The sequence below is a fragment of the Lissotriton helveticus genome, chromosome 4_1, assembly GCF_964261635.1.
Source record: "Lissotriton helveticus chromosome 4_1, aLisHel1.1, whole genome shotgun sequence".
In the NCBI taxonomy this organism is placed as follows: Eukaryota; Metazoa; Chordata; class Amphibia; order Caudata; family Salamandridae; genus Lissotriton; species Lissotriton helveticus.
The window spans coordinates 8,367,531-8,382,679 of record NC_136063.1 but is presented as its reverse complement, the minus strand read 5'-3'; the positions used below and the strand labels follow the sequence as shown (position 1 = coordinate 8,382,679).

Genomic DNA, 15,149 nt, shown 5'->3' with positions numbered 1-15,149 from the left:
CCTGACACAAGTTTAAACATAAGTATGGCCTGGCACAAGTTTATGGTGCGATCTATTCAGGATGCTTCACCAATAAGGCAGCGGGTCAGATGTAACATAAATTAATCGAAGATGGAGACAGTACTGGCATTTGAAAGTGCATTAGGCAAATTAAATAGATAAGTAGCAGGTCCATTTTTTAGAACATGCACTTAGTTACTCCGTGTCTAAATTGCAAATAAAGCTTTCTTGCAGTTGTCGGCTTGATGTTGTTCATTGCCGGCTCGAGGCTGTACATATCCTTAGTTTCTAAAAAGGCTGCAGTCAGCTTGCCTGCTAAAGGGTTGCTTTGGAATTGGGCTAATTTAAACTCCCCGTAGCAATCCCTTAGTGATTGAGGCACAAGCAACCTTCAGGTCACCCCAGAGTTCGACCCGTCCCAGACTAGCTGACATGTGTCGAATGTACGAAATCCCTTTTGCTTTGCCCGCCCCCGGTAGACTCATCACCTCTCTTAGGGGCATATTATCAAGGGGGTTTATCTCCGCTTTTTTGGCTTTAAAAGCCAAGAAAGCGGAGATAAAATGATCTCCCTATTACCTAGCTGTCGCTAACACCAGTTAGCGACAGCTAGTAGGAGATAGCGACCATCTTGGGCCCCACTTTGCATGTCAGTGATATTTATCACTAATGACATGCAAAGTGGGCGTGTCAAGATGTTAGTGACTGGAAACAGTCGCTAACATCGCTATCTTCTATTACCAACTTTTGGAGATATTCGCACTAAGTGCGAATATCTCCAAAAGCGAACACCTGCCCTGAGCAGTTCTTAGCCATGTTATCCAATGGGAGGTGGATAACATGGCTAGGAGCATTAGCTCGGTAATGCATGAATATCGCTGACTTTTCAGCGATATTCATGCATTGCGGCCGTTTTTTATCGCATTTGCGATAAACCTTGGTAATACCAAGGTTTATCTGCGGTAAAAATCGCCGCAGCTCTGCGGTAAAATTTTCTCTCTAACCAAGCAATAGCGATATTTATCACTATTGCTTGGTAATATGCCCCTTAGTTCCTTCCTGTATTCTGCAAGTTCTGGAGTAACCCTCCAGCGCCGATAGTATAGAAGAGGTCTGAGGTTGGATTCATCGGCAATAGCCCTTACGCCCAGGTCCAGTCGGAGCGGCGTTAGAGGGCTACTCCGTGGAAGGTTGAACAGTTGCCTGAGAAAGGTGTTTTCTGTCTGTGTGAGGCTCTCAGAGTTACGATGTCCCCATATTTCTCCCCTGGCTTGGACCTTGAATATTTCAATGGCAGGACTCACAGGTTTATGGCTAGATTCGAAAAAACTTCATGAGGCCCCCTGAAGATTGCACCAGTTTCAGGATTGATTTTTTGATTTGGGTCCCCCACTCCATGGACTCTGTGATGGTGATGCCAAGATAGTCGAAATAGAATGCTCTCTCTAGGGGTTTGCCATTTAGAGATGGATTTCGTCTGGCACTTTGGTGGTGTTAAACGCCATGAATTTGGTTTTTTGAAGGTTGATTTTGAGTAAGTATGGGTGAAATTTGTGAATTTGTGCGAAAGCGAATTTGCGGTCCGCAAAATCTGAAATTTGTGCGAACTTGCGAAAATTTTTATTTTGGCGTGTTCGCGCATTTTTTTTTCAAGGCGGCTACCGTGAACTAACCCATGCAGTCGTTTTTGGGCGCGACCATCTTGTTCGCGGGAGGAAAACAACTCGGCAAACTCAGAATCAAGGTAAGTCAACACAGCGCGCACAAGATTGTATTTTTGATGCCAAAAAAAATTCACGAACTTGCGCATTGCGTATTTTTGGGCAATTTCGCGCGATTCACGGAACGCGAAATTGCCAAAAATCCGCAAATTTCACGAGTGGAACGAATTTTCAGCCCATGCCTAATTTTGAGCCCTCTTTTGATACAGAACGTGTTAAATTTATTTAGTACCCTCTGTATCCACATGGGTGATTTAGATACTAGTAGGGTATCATCAGCAAACATCATTGCTGGGATTTTGCGTGATGCCAACTTGGGAACGTCCAAGTCTTTCTCTGTAAGCAGAAAGTCAACTAAGCCATTTATATAAAGGCTAAAAAGGGTTGGGGCAAGCACTTATCCCTGTCGGACGCTTCTGTTTGCGGGAATGGGGGCCGTGAGATTTCGTTCCTTGCCAAATCTAATTTGGGCATATTTCCATCATGCAATCGCTTTATGACTTGGCATAGGTACGGTGGAACCCCCATCTCATGAAGGACTGCCCACAGCTGTTCCCTTGGGATCAGGTCCAATGCTGACCTCAGGTCTACAAATATTAGGTAGAGGCTGCCACCCTCCAAACACACGATTTTCCAATGTAATATTTGTAGCCTGAGGATTTGATCCAATATGGAAATTATTTCTCTGAACCCTGCCTGTAGGGGGGAGAGTATATTGTGTTCCTCCGTCCAGCTCTGCAGCTGGAGCAGCAGCACACGAGCAAAGATGTTTTGTGTAATATCTATGAGGCTAATCGGCCTGTAGTCTGTGGGCAATAACGGTGAGCCCTTTTTATAAATGATGATTATTTCAGCTCCAGCCCAGCTAGGAGGTATTTTCATACCTTGGAGTATGGCATTAAATAACGCCCAAAGATATGGTGTCCATACAGTCGGTTCACTGCAGATTAGATCTCGAGGGATCTTATCTAATCCGGGGGCTTAACTTTTTTCTGTTATTTGTTTAATTTTTCTTCCCCTATTTTCCTAACATCCAGCATCAGCCCCATTTCTACTATCGGCACACAACAGCCTTCCTTGTCCACTGATTATTCCATTGTTGGCTGAACCTCTCTGAGTGCTACATCCCAACATGATGCACATAAAGCAAACAGTTACATCTGTGTATTGTTGTTGTTGCTCTTTCTTATTCTTCCTGTGTGTACTGTACACCATGAAAGTTTATGTTGGTGTGGTTTTATGAATGGATACACTGTATTATTAAACATTTATAGTAACTTAAGTAACCAGTGACCACACTAAATGATATTGTTTTGTTGTGCTAGTATTCAACTGCAACAATGCTACATTTCACTGAAGTTCTTCTTTCTTGTTTGCTTTTAGGTGCACCAGAGACAACATCACCCACGGTACTGCCAGACAGACGGCCTGCACAAGTCGAGAGGTGTTCAAAGGTAGGGATACATATGGTAAAGTATACATTAAAGAGTCGAGGACCAACCTCCTGGGATGGCAGCACCAAAAGGAACTAGGAATCATTTTAGATCCCAGCAAGAAAGAACAGGTCCTTCTAACTCCTGAGAATCCAGATAGGGCAACATTTGTGATGAATTTCCCAGATTGTTTAGAGAACAGCTAGGCCTTTTGTAAAATTTCCTACACAAAACTAAAAAACTAAGACAATGCCAAACCCGTGGTTCACAAATTGCACACAGTTCCAAATCTAATGAGAGAGCCTCTAGAAAAATAACTTTATGTGCGAGAATGGAATTATTCAACCCATGGACTGTTCTTGAAGTACGTTGACCGCTCCTCGTGCTTCCAGGATGACATTTTGGTGTATGGACGTACAGTGGAGGACCATGACTGCACTCTTAGGACTGTCTTCAAGAAACACATGGATGCAGGTTTCACGGTACAGAAGTCTAAGTGCAGGTTAAGGGTTACATCAGTCGAATACCTTCCCCATTCAATTTCTGAAGAAGGGTTTAAACCTAATGGAAACTTGCTAGGTGCTTTGAGGAATGCTCCATATCCAAAAAACAAAGTCAAACTCAAGTCCTTCCGAGGGCTGATGGAATACATGGCCAAGTTCATAAAGAACTTCGCATCCAAATGTGAACCAGTACGAGAATAAAAAAAAAAAAAGACTTTGAATGGTGTGAGCAGCATAAATTGGTGGTGGATACGCTCAAAGAAGAAATCCTAAGTTTCCCCGCTTTGAGGGTTTTTGATCCTAGGAGGAAAACTATTCTTAGCACGGATGCATCCAAAAAATGATTGGGAGCCACACTATCGCAAAGACATGGAAAGGAAGAAAGGATCATCGCCTTTGCTTCACGGTGCCTTACGAAGGCAGAGAAGAATTACTTTGTAATTGCAAAGGAGGCCCTTGTGTGCTTCTGGGCTGTGAAGCATTTTACATTCTTTCTGTGGGGACTAAACTTCACCATCCGCATGGATCACAAGCCCCTCACCTTCATCATCACTGTGAAAGGTATGGAAAACTGCACTCCATGCATTGGGAAATAGATTCTGGCCCAGGAGAACTTTGGGCTGATTCACAAAACTAACGTGAGACAAAATCCTAAACGTACTACTTTTGGTATTCACAGAAGGTATTTAGTAGTGCTAAGGTTAGGATGTTGTTTTAAGTCTGTCTAAAGTCTGTCTTAAGTCTGTCCTAAGTTTGTCTTAAGTCTGTCTTAAGTCTGTCCTAAGTTTGTATTAAGTTTGTCTTAAGACTGTCTTAAGTCTGTCTTAAGTCTGTCTTGTCTGTCTTAAGTCAAACTTAAGACAAAATCCTAACTTTACTACTACTAAATGCCTTCTGTGAATACCAAAAGTAGTAGGACAGACTTAAGAAAGACTTAAAACAGACTTAAGACAGACTTAAGACAAATGTAGGACAGACTTAAGGCAGACTTAAGACAAACGTAGGACAGACTTAAGGCAGACTTAAGACAAACTTAAGACAAACTTAGGACAGACTTAAGATAGACTTAAGACAGACTTAAGACAAAATCCAACTGTACTACTACTAAATGACTTCTGTTTCTGTGAATACCAAAATTAGTAAGTTTAGGATTTTGTCTTAAATTAGTTCTGTGAATCGGGCCCACAAATTTCAGATTGAAATATGTCTCTGGTGAAGACAACACAATTGCCACCTTCTTGTCAAGAACACCCTTGGAAGTGGAACAACCCTTGGGGTGCAAGACTGTCCCATCATGATGATGGATGATCCAGCAATTACAAAGGAAGAATGGAAGAAAGGGCAGGATTAAGATTAAATTGAGAGATGGGTGGCCCATCAAGTGCAGTGATCTGGAAGATGAACTCAATGACTTCTGGGAAGTCAGGATTGAATTAAGTATCATCGATGACAAACTCTACAGACAAAATAGATTTGTACTGCCTGCAGGTCTCAGAAGGAGGATCATCGAACTTGCGCACAAAGGACATTTGGGATGCAGCATTACCAAAAGTAGAGTACGTGCTAGCTTCTGGTTCCCCAGGATGGACATCATGGCAGAGCAGATTATGAAGGACTGCGTCAGTTGTGCCAGAAGTGATAAGTCTAAATCCCTAAACAAGGTACCTTTTTCTCTGTTATCGTATTCCTGAAGCTGTGGAGTAAACTAGCCATGGACATTATTGGACCCATGGACTCCCTGAGTATCCAGAAGAGGTTCATGTTGGTTTTGGTTGACTGTACTTCCCATTGGGTCACGCAGAATTTGTAAGTTGCATAAACACTAATGCTGTCCTGGACTTCCTCAAGGACGTTTTCTCCAAGGAGGGCATACCTTCCACCAAAGTCACCGACAATCGTATACAATTTACATCTCAACCCATGAAGGAATTCTTAAATAAAATGAACATCAAACACAAATTGACTGCTCTGTATTACCCTAAAACTAATGGCCTGGTTGAGAGGACAAATATAATGATCAAGGAACACATCCAACAGGCCATAACCAACTCAAACAACCTAGAGTCATCCCTACGTGACTGTTTATGGGCATACCACACTACGCCTAACCTGATAACAGGAGTTTTCCCTTTTGTTTCCCTCAGAAGGAGAGAGCCCTGCATGAAACTTTACCATAGTTGGTTGGGAGGTGGTGGAGCAGTAGATCCTAGCCCTGAGGAGGTTAGTAGGAAGATCGATCTGCACCAATCTACTATAAAGAATGGTATGACAAAAAGAATGGGGTCTAGGCATCCAGTTGGAGAGTAGGTGAAGCGTGAAAGACCCACACAGTCAAAGCAAATTCTACCCTCCTTGTCACATTGTAAAATCATTCAACAATGTAGTTCTCCTTGATAATGGACAATGGTGGAGGTGTGAAAAAGTTGTAATGTCTAAAATGTTTACATGATATGTAAAGAAACTTTACTTGCTGTTATTGTTTTCCTTCTAAGGAGGGAGGTGTGTTATATATTTTCTTCCCATACCTCTTTGAATGATCTTTTCCCCCTCCCTTTACCCTCTCCTTGGATTCCCCCACCTGGACTTCACCTTAGAATGTGGGCACTCTTGTGAGTTGTGCAGAGCGGATGGCCAATAAAGCAATACTGAGAACTACTCCTGTTCCTGTCATTCCTTACTTTCAACACATGGTTGGAAAGTTTAATGGAAGACAGTAGTTTTGAACTGCCAGAGTCCTCGAATGTCTAAAAGATGGACCACAAGATATTGTTTTTAGGTTTAAAGAGATAGTTGCCAGGACACACTTCCTGCGAGGTGGAGGTGCAGGCGGTGAGAAATTCAGAGCAATGCGGAGCTCATTGTCAATTGACTTGGTTTTCTAAAAAAAGAAGGAGGAATATGTTTGGCAATTAGGTAGGGTTGCAGTGTCAGGTGTGGAGGATTTACATTTCCCGTTAGTTTGTTGTTTCACCAGTTCAAAGACGTTTTTGAGATGGTTGAATGCCGTGTCCAGTTGCTGATGGAAATATGATGATTGGGCACTTTTGATGTACCTATTGTGGTTCCTTCTTTTTTTATTCAACCGTTTAAGGTTTGAAAGAGATGGGGTCTGTCTCCATACTCTTTCTACAAGTGTCAGTGTGCAGTGTTCCTCATTCAGGCTACAATTGAACCAGGTATTGGATCTTCCTACTGGGACTGTCTTCAATCATTTGGGGAATGGAGTCCATGATGTTAGACATAGAGCTACTGTAGCGCTTAGTGAGGTCTTGAGCATCAACCTCATCAGTGGGAGGAGACAAGAGGTGAAGGCTGGTGGTGGAAATAATGTCTGGAATGAGATTGAGGGAGTTTCTGATCCAATGTTTTGTTTTCACCGGCTGGTCTTTGCGGAGGGTTGCCTTTTCAAGAATGGAAAAGGTGATGCAGTGAGGATCGGTCCAATTGTAAATGTAAATTGATACTTGTATACCGCACTACTCACCCGCAAGGGTCTCAAAGCGCTTGCACGAATATCGCTGTGGAACCCATCCTGGTTTTCCCTGTGAGGTGTCCACTCCTGGGCACCCCCAAGGTGGAGGCCAGGCATCCTTAGCGTTGTGTACAATATAGGACAGGGTATTTAACAGATGAGGGAAATACTGGGCGCACAGCTCATTGGTAAAACGCAGTAGCTATGTTGAAGCAAAGGTGCGAATGGGTTAGAGGTAAGACCCTAGACCTCTCAAAGTTGTGTCAGAAACACAACGTGAACAATCAAAACAGGACCCACTGCACACTTATAATAAGGATTTGAGCAAATCGGATGTCACAATGGACATTAAAGTTCGGTTTTGTCAGAGGAAGTAAAAGTGCAAATTCAGCATATAAAAATGGGGACACCAATGTTCCGGCTCCTCTTTTATTCTTCAAACAATGCCAGCCGACACGTGTTTCGTCGCCGGGAAACACCTTTTCCCGCGACTCATCAGGGCTGGGGAGGATACAAAATTACAGGATGGAGTACATGATGTTCAAAAGACAGCAGTGATGCGTACTCAGTTGTGATAGTTATCCATGCGGTCGTGCAGTGTGGGTGAGAGATTATGATCATGCAAATGACAAGAGTGGTGGTTGCATGTTACACCAAACTACAAGTCACTGTGAACGGATCCGATTCTTCGTGTATATGGAAGGCAAATGTACTGTTAATTTATAAGTATTGAGTGAAAAACCAAACGAAGGTGGCTAAAAGTGTATTCGCCGATGGACATGTGAAGACGGTAAGTGCAAGGTGCAGTGCACAAACAAGCTATCTTAGGAACAGTGCAATCTGTGTAGGACAAACCGACCGGCGGTCTAGGACCCGTCAATAAATTCCAAAGGTTGATGGTACGCATCCTACCTGTAGATGGTCTGTGTAGGACCAAAGGTCTGTAATGTCACAAAACGAAAAGAGACAGAGAACCATAAGGTTGTGTACGTGTGAACTGTGAACTGTTAAATAATAGATGCACAGTCAGTGGTAATTCAGATTATGTACAAAAACTCACCGCAGTGCCGGTGATAATTCCGTCCCGGCCCCGCTCGAGACCGGGTTCCTTTCAGTAAAAAATGAGTTCTTGGTATAAGAAGTAAAATATCCCCACGAGTAACCAAAGTAGCTAGAATAAAGGTAAATGTAACCGATTAGGGTTAGCAGAAAGTGGGTCATGGGTAAGAAAACCACCTCAGCGAAAGGACTTCACCAAATATAAATCATTTGTAGTTCATTAAAGCTCACCTTTGTTTCGTGGTGACACTTGTTAAAGTGGGGATCCAATCGCTAATTCCGTTTAGACTGCTAGTCGACATGTGTTGGATGCACACACTTGTAGTATCCTTATGCGTGACACCCTTAGGGATGAAGAAAAAGTCCACGTGGCAAAGCGGGAGATGAGAGATGAAAATGGGGGGGGGAGGGGAAAGGAAAAATAATAATTAAACCTTTGCCCGGTGTCAAAAACAAAATTAAAGATCTAAATATCAATTCAAGCGCATGGGCTAAAAGTTAGATCAGTGTTTAGAAAGTTGGTTGAGGGGGACTATCTTATAACAGAAAGGCAAAATAAGATCCCTAAATATAATCCGTCCTATGACGGCCAATGGATCTTGGACGTGTCTAACAATATCGCTGGGGGATCTCGAGTAAATGGTGGCAGGGGAGTTACCTGTTGTATATAACTTCCCCTCAATCCCACCTTTGTAGAAAAACGGTATCTATTGAACTCTTACCCGAAGTGCGGGATGCGGCGCCGGCAGAGTTAGTATGCTCAGTGGCAGTTCCGGGTGCAGTCACGTGATCTGATGACCCGGAAGCATATTAAGTGCTTTAGAGTAGAAACACCCGGATACGGGTGACTAGTGCGTCAACTTCTCATCGGTAAATGGAGGTTTAATGCAAAATAGCGAAACAGGTTTCAAGAAACTAGTATGTCCACTCGTAATGTGGATTATGCTTATAAGCGGTTGTGACACCCTGCGCTAAGTAGCCACAGGCAGGAAAAAATCGCATGCAAAGAAATTTTTTTTTGAAAGTTGAGTAAATAGCGTTGTGGGGGCCGTTGTGGAGATTAAGCAAGCTATTGCCCAGAGTTGCAGAGTGGGACTCCATGATTGGAATAGGCACCGAGGCGAGAATGATCAGGTCCGTGGAATTTTGAGCCCAAGACCCGCCGAGGTTGGGAATTGAACCCTGGTCCAGGGCCAGACCTCTGCATCAGGGCCTTGCGCTCTAACCATTGAGCCACACTTCTCCACAATTGCAGTATGTCTGATGTCATGGGGGAAGGCTTTGAAGCAATTCACTAGTGGATCATTCTTGTCATTCCAATGTTTGTTGAACTCGCCTAGGAACATCTGGTTGCTACAGGTGGCAAGGTTGGTGGAGATGATCTCCATGATTTGTTCATTGAAGGTAAGATTATCCCCAGGTAGATGGTAGAAAGTGTGCAGAGTGCAGGTGATGTTGTCTTTGGTAAGGATGTTGATCATTATATATTCACAGCTAGATGCTGGAGAGGAATGGGATTGTTTAACATAGAGCTTAGAATGATAAATACAAGCAATACCCACCCCAAGACATCTTGACGAATAATAGAGTTGCTGCGAGGAACAAGGTTGTCGAGTATAGTAGAAGAGACATCATTTAGCCAGGTGTCAGTGAGAAATAGGAGATCCAGGTCTAAGTTGACTATTATGTCCTGTATGTTGGCAACGAGATTCACTGCTGATATGTAGTTGAATAGTGAGCATTTTAGGTTGGTTTTGGTAACAATAGTTGAAAAGATGGAAGATGGAGACAAGTTTGAGGTTACAATTATCAATGAGGCAGGGTTTAGTATGTGATTTCCTTGGCGTTTGGATGATAATCGTTTGAATACTAACTGGAGGTAGGACGTGGTGAATGCACCCATAAAGAGAGAGAAGGGAGAGGATGTCTGTGGTCGAAAGGTAGTTGCCAAGCCTGTTGGTCGGGTGGAATGGTCTAGATTAGGTTTGCATCTCCATCTAGGTTGAGGTCCAGAGTATGAGGGAGGGCGAGTGGGAGAGGGAAGATTACGATGCTAGTGGTAGATCGAAACGTTTGACATATCGAGTTCCAGGTTAGAGTGATGCATAGAAGAGTAAGGATATCAGCCCACAACAACTGTATATCAGATTGTATAGTATCCAGCGTATGGGGGTATTAGTGTGAGTGGTGTTACAGCAGAGAAGTGACGGGGAGGGGAGATATCCAAAATATTGAGGTGAAAGGATTATGGTCTGGCACTGTAATGTGATGAGGAGTGAGGGGAAGCGAAGAGAGGTCATAGAGACAAGGGGTGGGTAGAATGTTGAGAGGCTGCCGTCCAGAGATATTGATGTCAGAGGAGGAGCATGTTAAGGTTGAGGAACGGAGAGACATGGGTTTGTGGGAGCCCCTGCACATGCAGTTGGGGGAGATGTGGATCCCAAGCTGAGAGGGATCAGTGCTGTGAATTATACCGTTATTAGGTTGGATATGAGGATTAAGTAAGTGAGGGCTGGAAGAATGGTTGGTGCTGATCCAAGTGGGGGTACTGTTCTGAGATGATAAGACAGGAGATGTGGTCATGTGGGCATCAGTGCAGGGGGAGTAGTGGGAGGTGGGGTGGATAGGAATGGATGGGCAGTGTTTTTATTGGGAGGGAGATCCCTAGGTGCTTGATATAGGAGGAGATAGGTGAAGTCAGTGTTGAGTTTGTCCTTGAAGAAATCGAAGAGATTGGCAAAGAGTTCCATGTTAGGGTTAGAGGACTGAATGAGCACTATGCCAGTATTACAGATGGGGATATTCTCTTCTGCCTTGTAAAAAGGGGAGGGCAAAATGGTTAGTTTGTGGCTATGAGGTATTTTCTTAGCTGTGGTGTGTTTGAGAACTGAGGATAGGGTATTTCTCCAGGACGAAAAATGAAGACAAGGTAAAAAATTAATGTACCCATGTTAATGTAAAAATGGTAATTGAGAAAGAGTGTTTCAGGAAGAGATTTGAGAGCTTTGTGCTTAAAAGTTTTTGTTGTGTATTTGGAAAATTAGGGGGAAAGTCAAAATTAAAGAAAGTGAGACCAGCTATGAATAATGATGGGTTCTGTCCAGCCCGCTGTGGAGGTTCCATGATGCCAGGCAAAAAGAGGAGGAGCAAGGGAGGCAATGGTGGATATGGGAATAACAGTCAGGAACAACACATGGGGAGAAGGGCGAATATGGGAGCATCAGGATGGAACTACACAGCTGAATGCCGAGAAGCAAGTGGCAGTGTGAGAACAATCTAAAAGGGGTCCAAATGAAAGGCTGTTGAGGTGGAGGAAGGCCTTATGTCATTAAAATAAAAATTAGACAGTGAGGGAAAATGAAGAGAGAGAGAAGGGACATTAATCTATCTTGTGAGGGATTGGTAGGGGAGTGAAAGAGAGGCCTAAGTATGACATGTCGAGCACCAGAGAATACAAAAATATATGTGGAAATTTCCCTATAGAATGATGTGACCTGAATGAGAATTGTTGTTATCTGGAAGATGTATTAGAAGAGGCTAATAGGTGGTGATGGAATCTCAAAAATCAAACTTTCCATTGAAAAAGTGTAGCACCTTTATGAGTCGCTGGGAGAAATGTTTGAATGAAGCCAGGGTGCACTCGAGAGGCTTGGCTGCAAAAAATCCAAAGAATTCCAGAACAAATTGAATGCTAAAATCTATGAAAGCCGGCACAAGCCACAAGTCTAAGATGAAGAAAGCATAAGAATCCTTAGAGGTTGTAAATACTGCAGTCACTCTACACATAGCGCCCAGGGCAGTGAAAGTGATGGTTATGGTGTTGCAGACGTGCACAAGAACAACTTGGAAGTGGACCTGGAGCGGGAGGTGGCGCGGCGAGAGCAACATCAAGGAAGTTGAAATATGTGAGCCAGAATTTTTGTTTTGGGCGTTCTCAGTAGGGGTGGGCAGGATTTGCGTAATCGCACTATGCAAAGCTCAGCGAAACGGTAAGAAATCTCCGCAAGCACGCAAAAGTTCAGCGAACACGGGGATTGCTTGATCTGCCCGTTTGCAATGCTATTTTCCTGTTTGTGAATGGTGTTTGCGTGCTTGGGGATAAATATCTTGCGAACACGCATTATGAAAGTAAAAAATATATTCCGCGTTCTCCGCGGAACGCAAAATTACCCATATTCTGCAAATTCCGTGAGCGGAACAGAATTTACCACCCAGGCCTAGTTCTCAGAGCACTTAGCAAGATTGGATGTTCTGCCAAGTCGGACTGTTTATCCTCCTTGCTATAACAGAGAAGAGATAACAAGGAGGTCTCCTCGCCGGAAACTGTTCTGGGCAGCACTCGTCAAGCCAGGGACCGGAGCGTCAGGAAGTGCCAGCGGCAGACGTGAGGAGATGGGGCAGGGGAAGCTCATCATTAGTGTCTGGATGGTTCACCACCACTCTCGGGTCCCGAACGGTAGGTGGCAGAAGAGCACATCGCACCAGAGAGCCCTCGGGTAGAGCAGGATCCTCTTTCGTGGGGCTGGTGAGAAGGCCAGATGATCAGACCTTTTAGCTTTTACTTCAATTTTCTTTGTTACAATTTTTGTTGTTTGGTGCAGTACATTTATACGCACTGGGAGAGGAATCGATCCTCTGGGCTAACTAATATTAATTAACAACTAATTAGTAATGAATTACAAATAAATTACTTCCCATCCTGCACCCCTATAAACCCCACAACCGACACATAAAATGTGCGTTAAAAAAATGAATAGCACAAATAACATAATTAATTATCAATTAAATATATATTATGAATTTAAAAATAATCATCAATGTATTATAGTTAAATTACTTCCAACCTTTTCCCCTTAACCTGCTACAGCACTACAATTCACAGAAATGAATTACATTACATTAATTAACTGCTAAAAAAGTACCAAATATCTTAAAAAACATAAAGAATAATTGTACAAAAATTTACTATATGGATCATATGGCATATGGCATTTAGTAGTAGTAAAGTTAGGATTTTCTCTTAAGTTTGACTTAAGACAAACTTAAGACAAACTTAAGAGAGACTTAAGACAGACTTAAGACAAACTTAAGACAGACTTAAGACAAACTTAAGACAAAATTCTAACTTAAGTCTGTCTTAAGTCTCTCTTAAGTTTGTCTTAAGTATGTCTTAAGTGTGTCTTAAGTCTGTCCTAAGTCTGTCTTAAGTTTGTCTTAAGTCTGTCTTAAGTGTGTCTTAAGTCTGTCTAAAGTCTGTCTTAAGTTTGTCTTAAGTGTGTCTTAAGTCTGTCTTAAGTCTGTCTTAAGTCTGTCTTAAGTTTGTCTTAAGTCAAACTTAAGACAAAATCCTAACTTTACTACTACTAAATGCCTTCAGTGAATATCAAAAGTAGTACGTTTAGGATTTTGTCTTAAGTTTGTTCTGTGAATCGGGCCCCGAGTAGCGCAAGGCAGGACTTGCTCTTCCTTACTTTACCCCAGATGTACCAAACTGCCCTGGCCACTCCAGGTGGCATTGCGTGCCTTGGAAACTCTCATTCTAGGTTTGGTGTTACCCTGCATCCCTTTGCCTGGCGTAAGGGGGATGAAAAATGTTTTTTAAATATGTCCCAAAATTTGCTTACCACTGTTATTGCAAAGATCAGTTACAAAGTCATTAAAAAGGCTGCAGGTGCATGTAGGCTGAGCTTACACATGTAAACAGGTTTGTAATTTAGACACCGGGTTCCCATGAAGTGGTGAAAAATGAACAGGACATACCTGAGAATATCTTCTGCACGTAAGGATACGCAAAAATAAAGGAATCTGCTCTGAAGGCCGACAGTGGGGAATAATACGTCTCTAACACTTTCCTGGTGTCGAAACTCTCGTCATAGAGCGCCTTGATGTCAGCGGGAGACGCCAATGATTATGAGACCTTTAGGGCACAGGTAGGGAACACATTGCAGGAGGTTAATATATCCCCCACATGGTAGAACAAGGAGCCGATACCCCTTCTAGGAATGAAAGAGATGACCATTCAATTCAAAGGTCGGGATACATATGGTAAAGTATACATTGAAGAGTCGAGGTCCATCCTGCTGGGATGGCAGAACCAAAAGGAATCTAGATCCCAGCAAGAAAGAGAAGGTCCTTCTTACTCCTGAGAACCTAGATAGGGCAACATTTGTGATGAATTTCCCAGGTTGTTGAAAGAAGAGCTGGGCCTTTTACAAAATGTCCTACACAAAACTAAAAAGCAAAGACAATGCCAAACCCGCGGTTCACAAATTGCGCACAGTTCCACAACTAATGAGAGAGCCTCTAGAAAAAGAACTTTATGTGCGAGATGGGAATTATTCAACCCATGGACTGTTCATAATGGTTGGCACCCTTTGTGATCGCAGCCAAGGCCAATGTGCTGTGAGGGATGCTCCATATCCAAAAAACAAAGACAAACTCAAGTCCTTCCTAGGGCTGATATAATACATGGTCAAGTACATAAAGAACTTTGCATCCAAATGTGAACCAGTACGAGAATTTTAAAAAATATAAGGACTTTGAATGGTGTGAGCAGCATAAATTGGTGGTGGACACGCTCAAAGAAGAGATCCTTAGTTTGCCTGCTTTGGGGGTTTCTGATCCTAGGAGGTAAACCATTCTTACCACAGATGCATCCAAAGAATAATTGGGAGCCACACTATCGCAAAGAGATGGAAAGGAAGAAAGTATCATTGCCTTTGCTTCATGGTGCCTTACGAAGGCAGAGAAGAATTGCTCGGTAATTGAAAAGGAGGCCCGTGTGTGCTTCTTGCTGTGAAGCATTTTACATTATTTCTGTGGGGACTAAACTGCACCATCCGCCTGGAACACAAGCCCCTCACCTTCATCATCACCGAGAAAGGTATGAAAAACAGCACTCCATGCATTGGGAAATAGATTCTGGGCCCGATTCACACAACTAACTTGAGACAAAATCCTA

At 43.0% G+C, this 15,149-nt stretch overlaps 1 protein-coding gene across 1 annotated transcript in view; it reads right to left on the bottom strand.

Moving 5' to 3' along the window:
• Window positions 1–14,087, bottom strand: part of LOC144826892 (nicotinamide N-methyltransferase-like) — a gene marked incomplete at its 5' end in the record, with an annotated part of 114,640 nt that extends 100,553 nt beyond the window's left edge. The window contains one exon of the mRNA XM_078685351.1: window positions 13,949–14,087. Coding sequence (XP_078541477.1) covers window positions 13,949–14,087 — 139 coding nt within the window. The remainder of the gene's footprint in view (window positions 1–13,948) is intronic.
• Window positions 14,088–15,149: the final 1,062 nt, after the last annotated feature.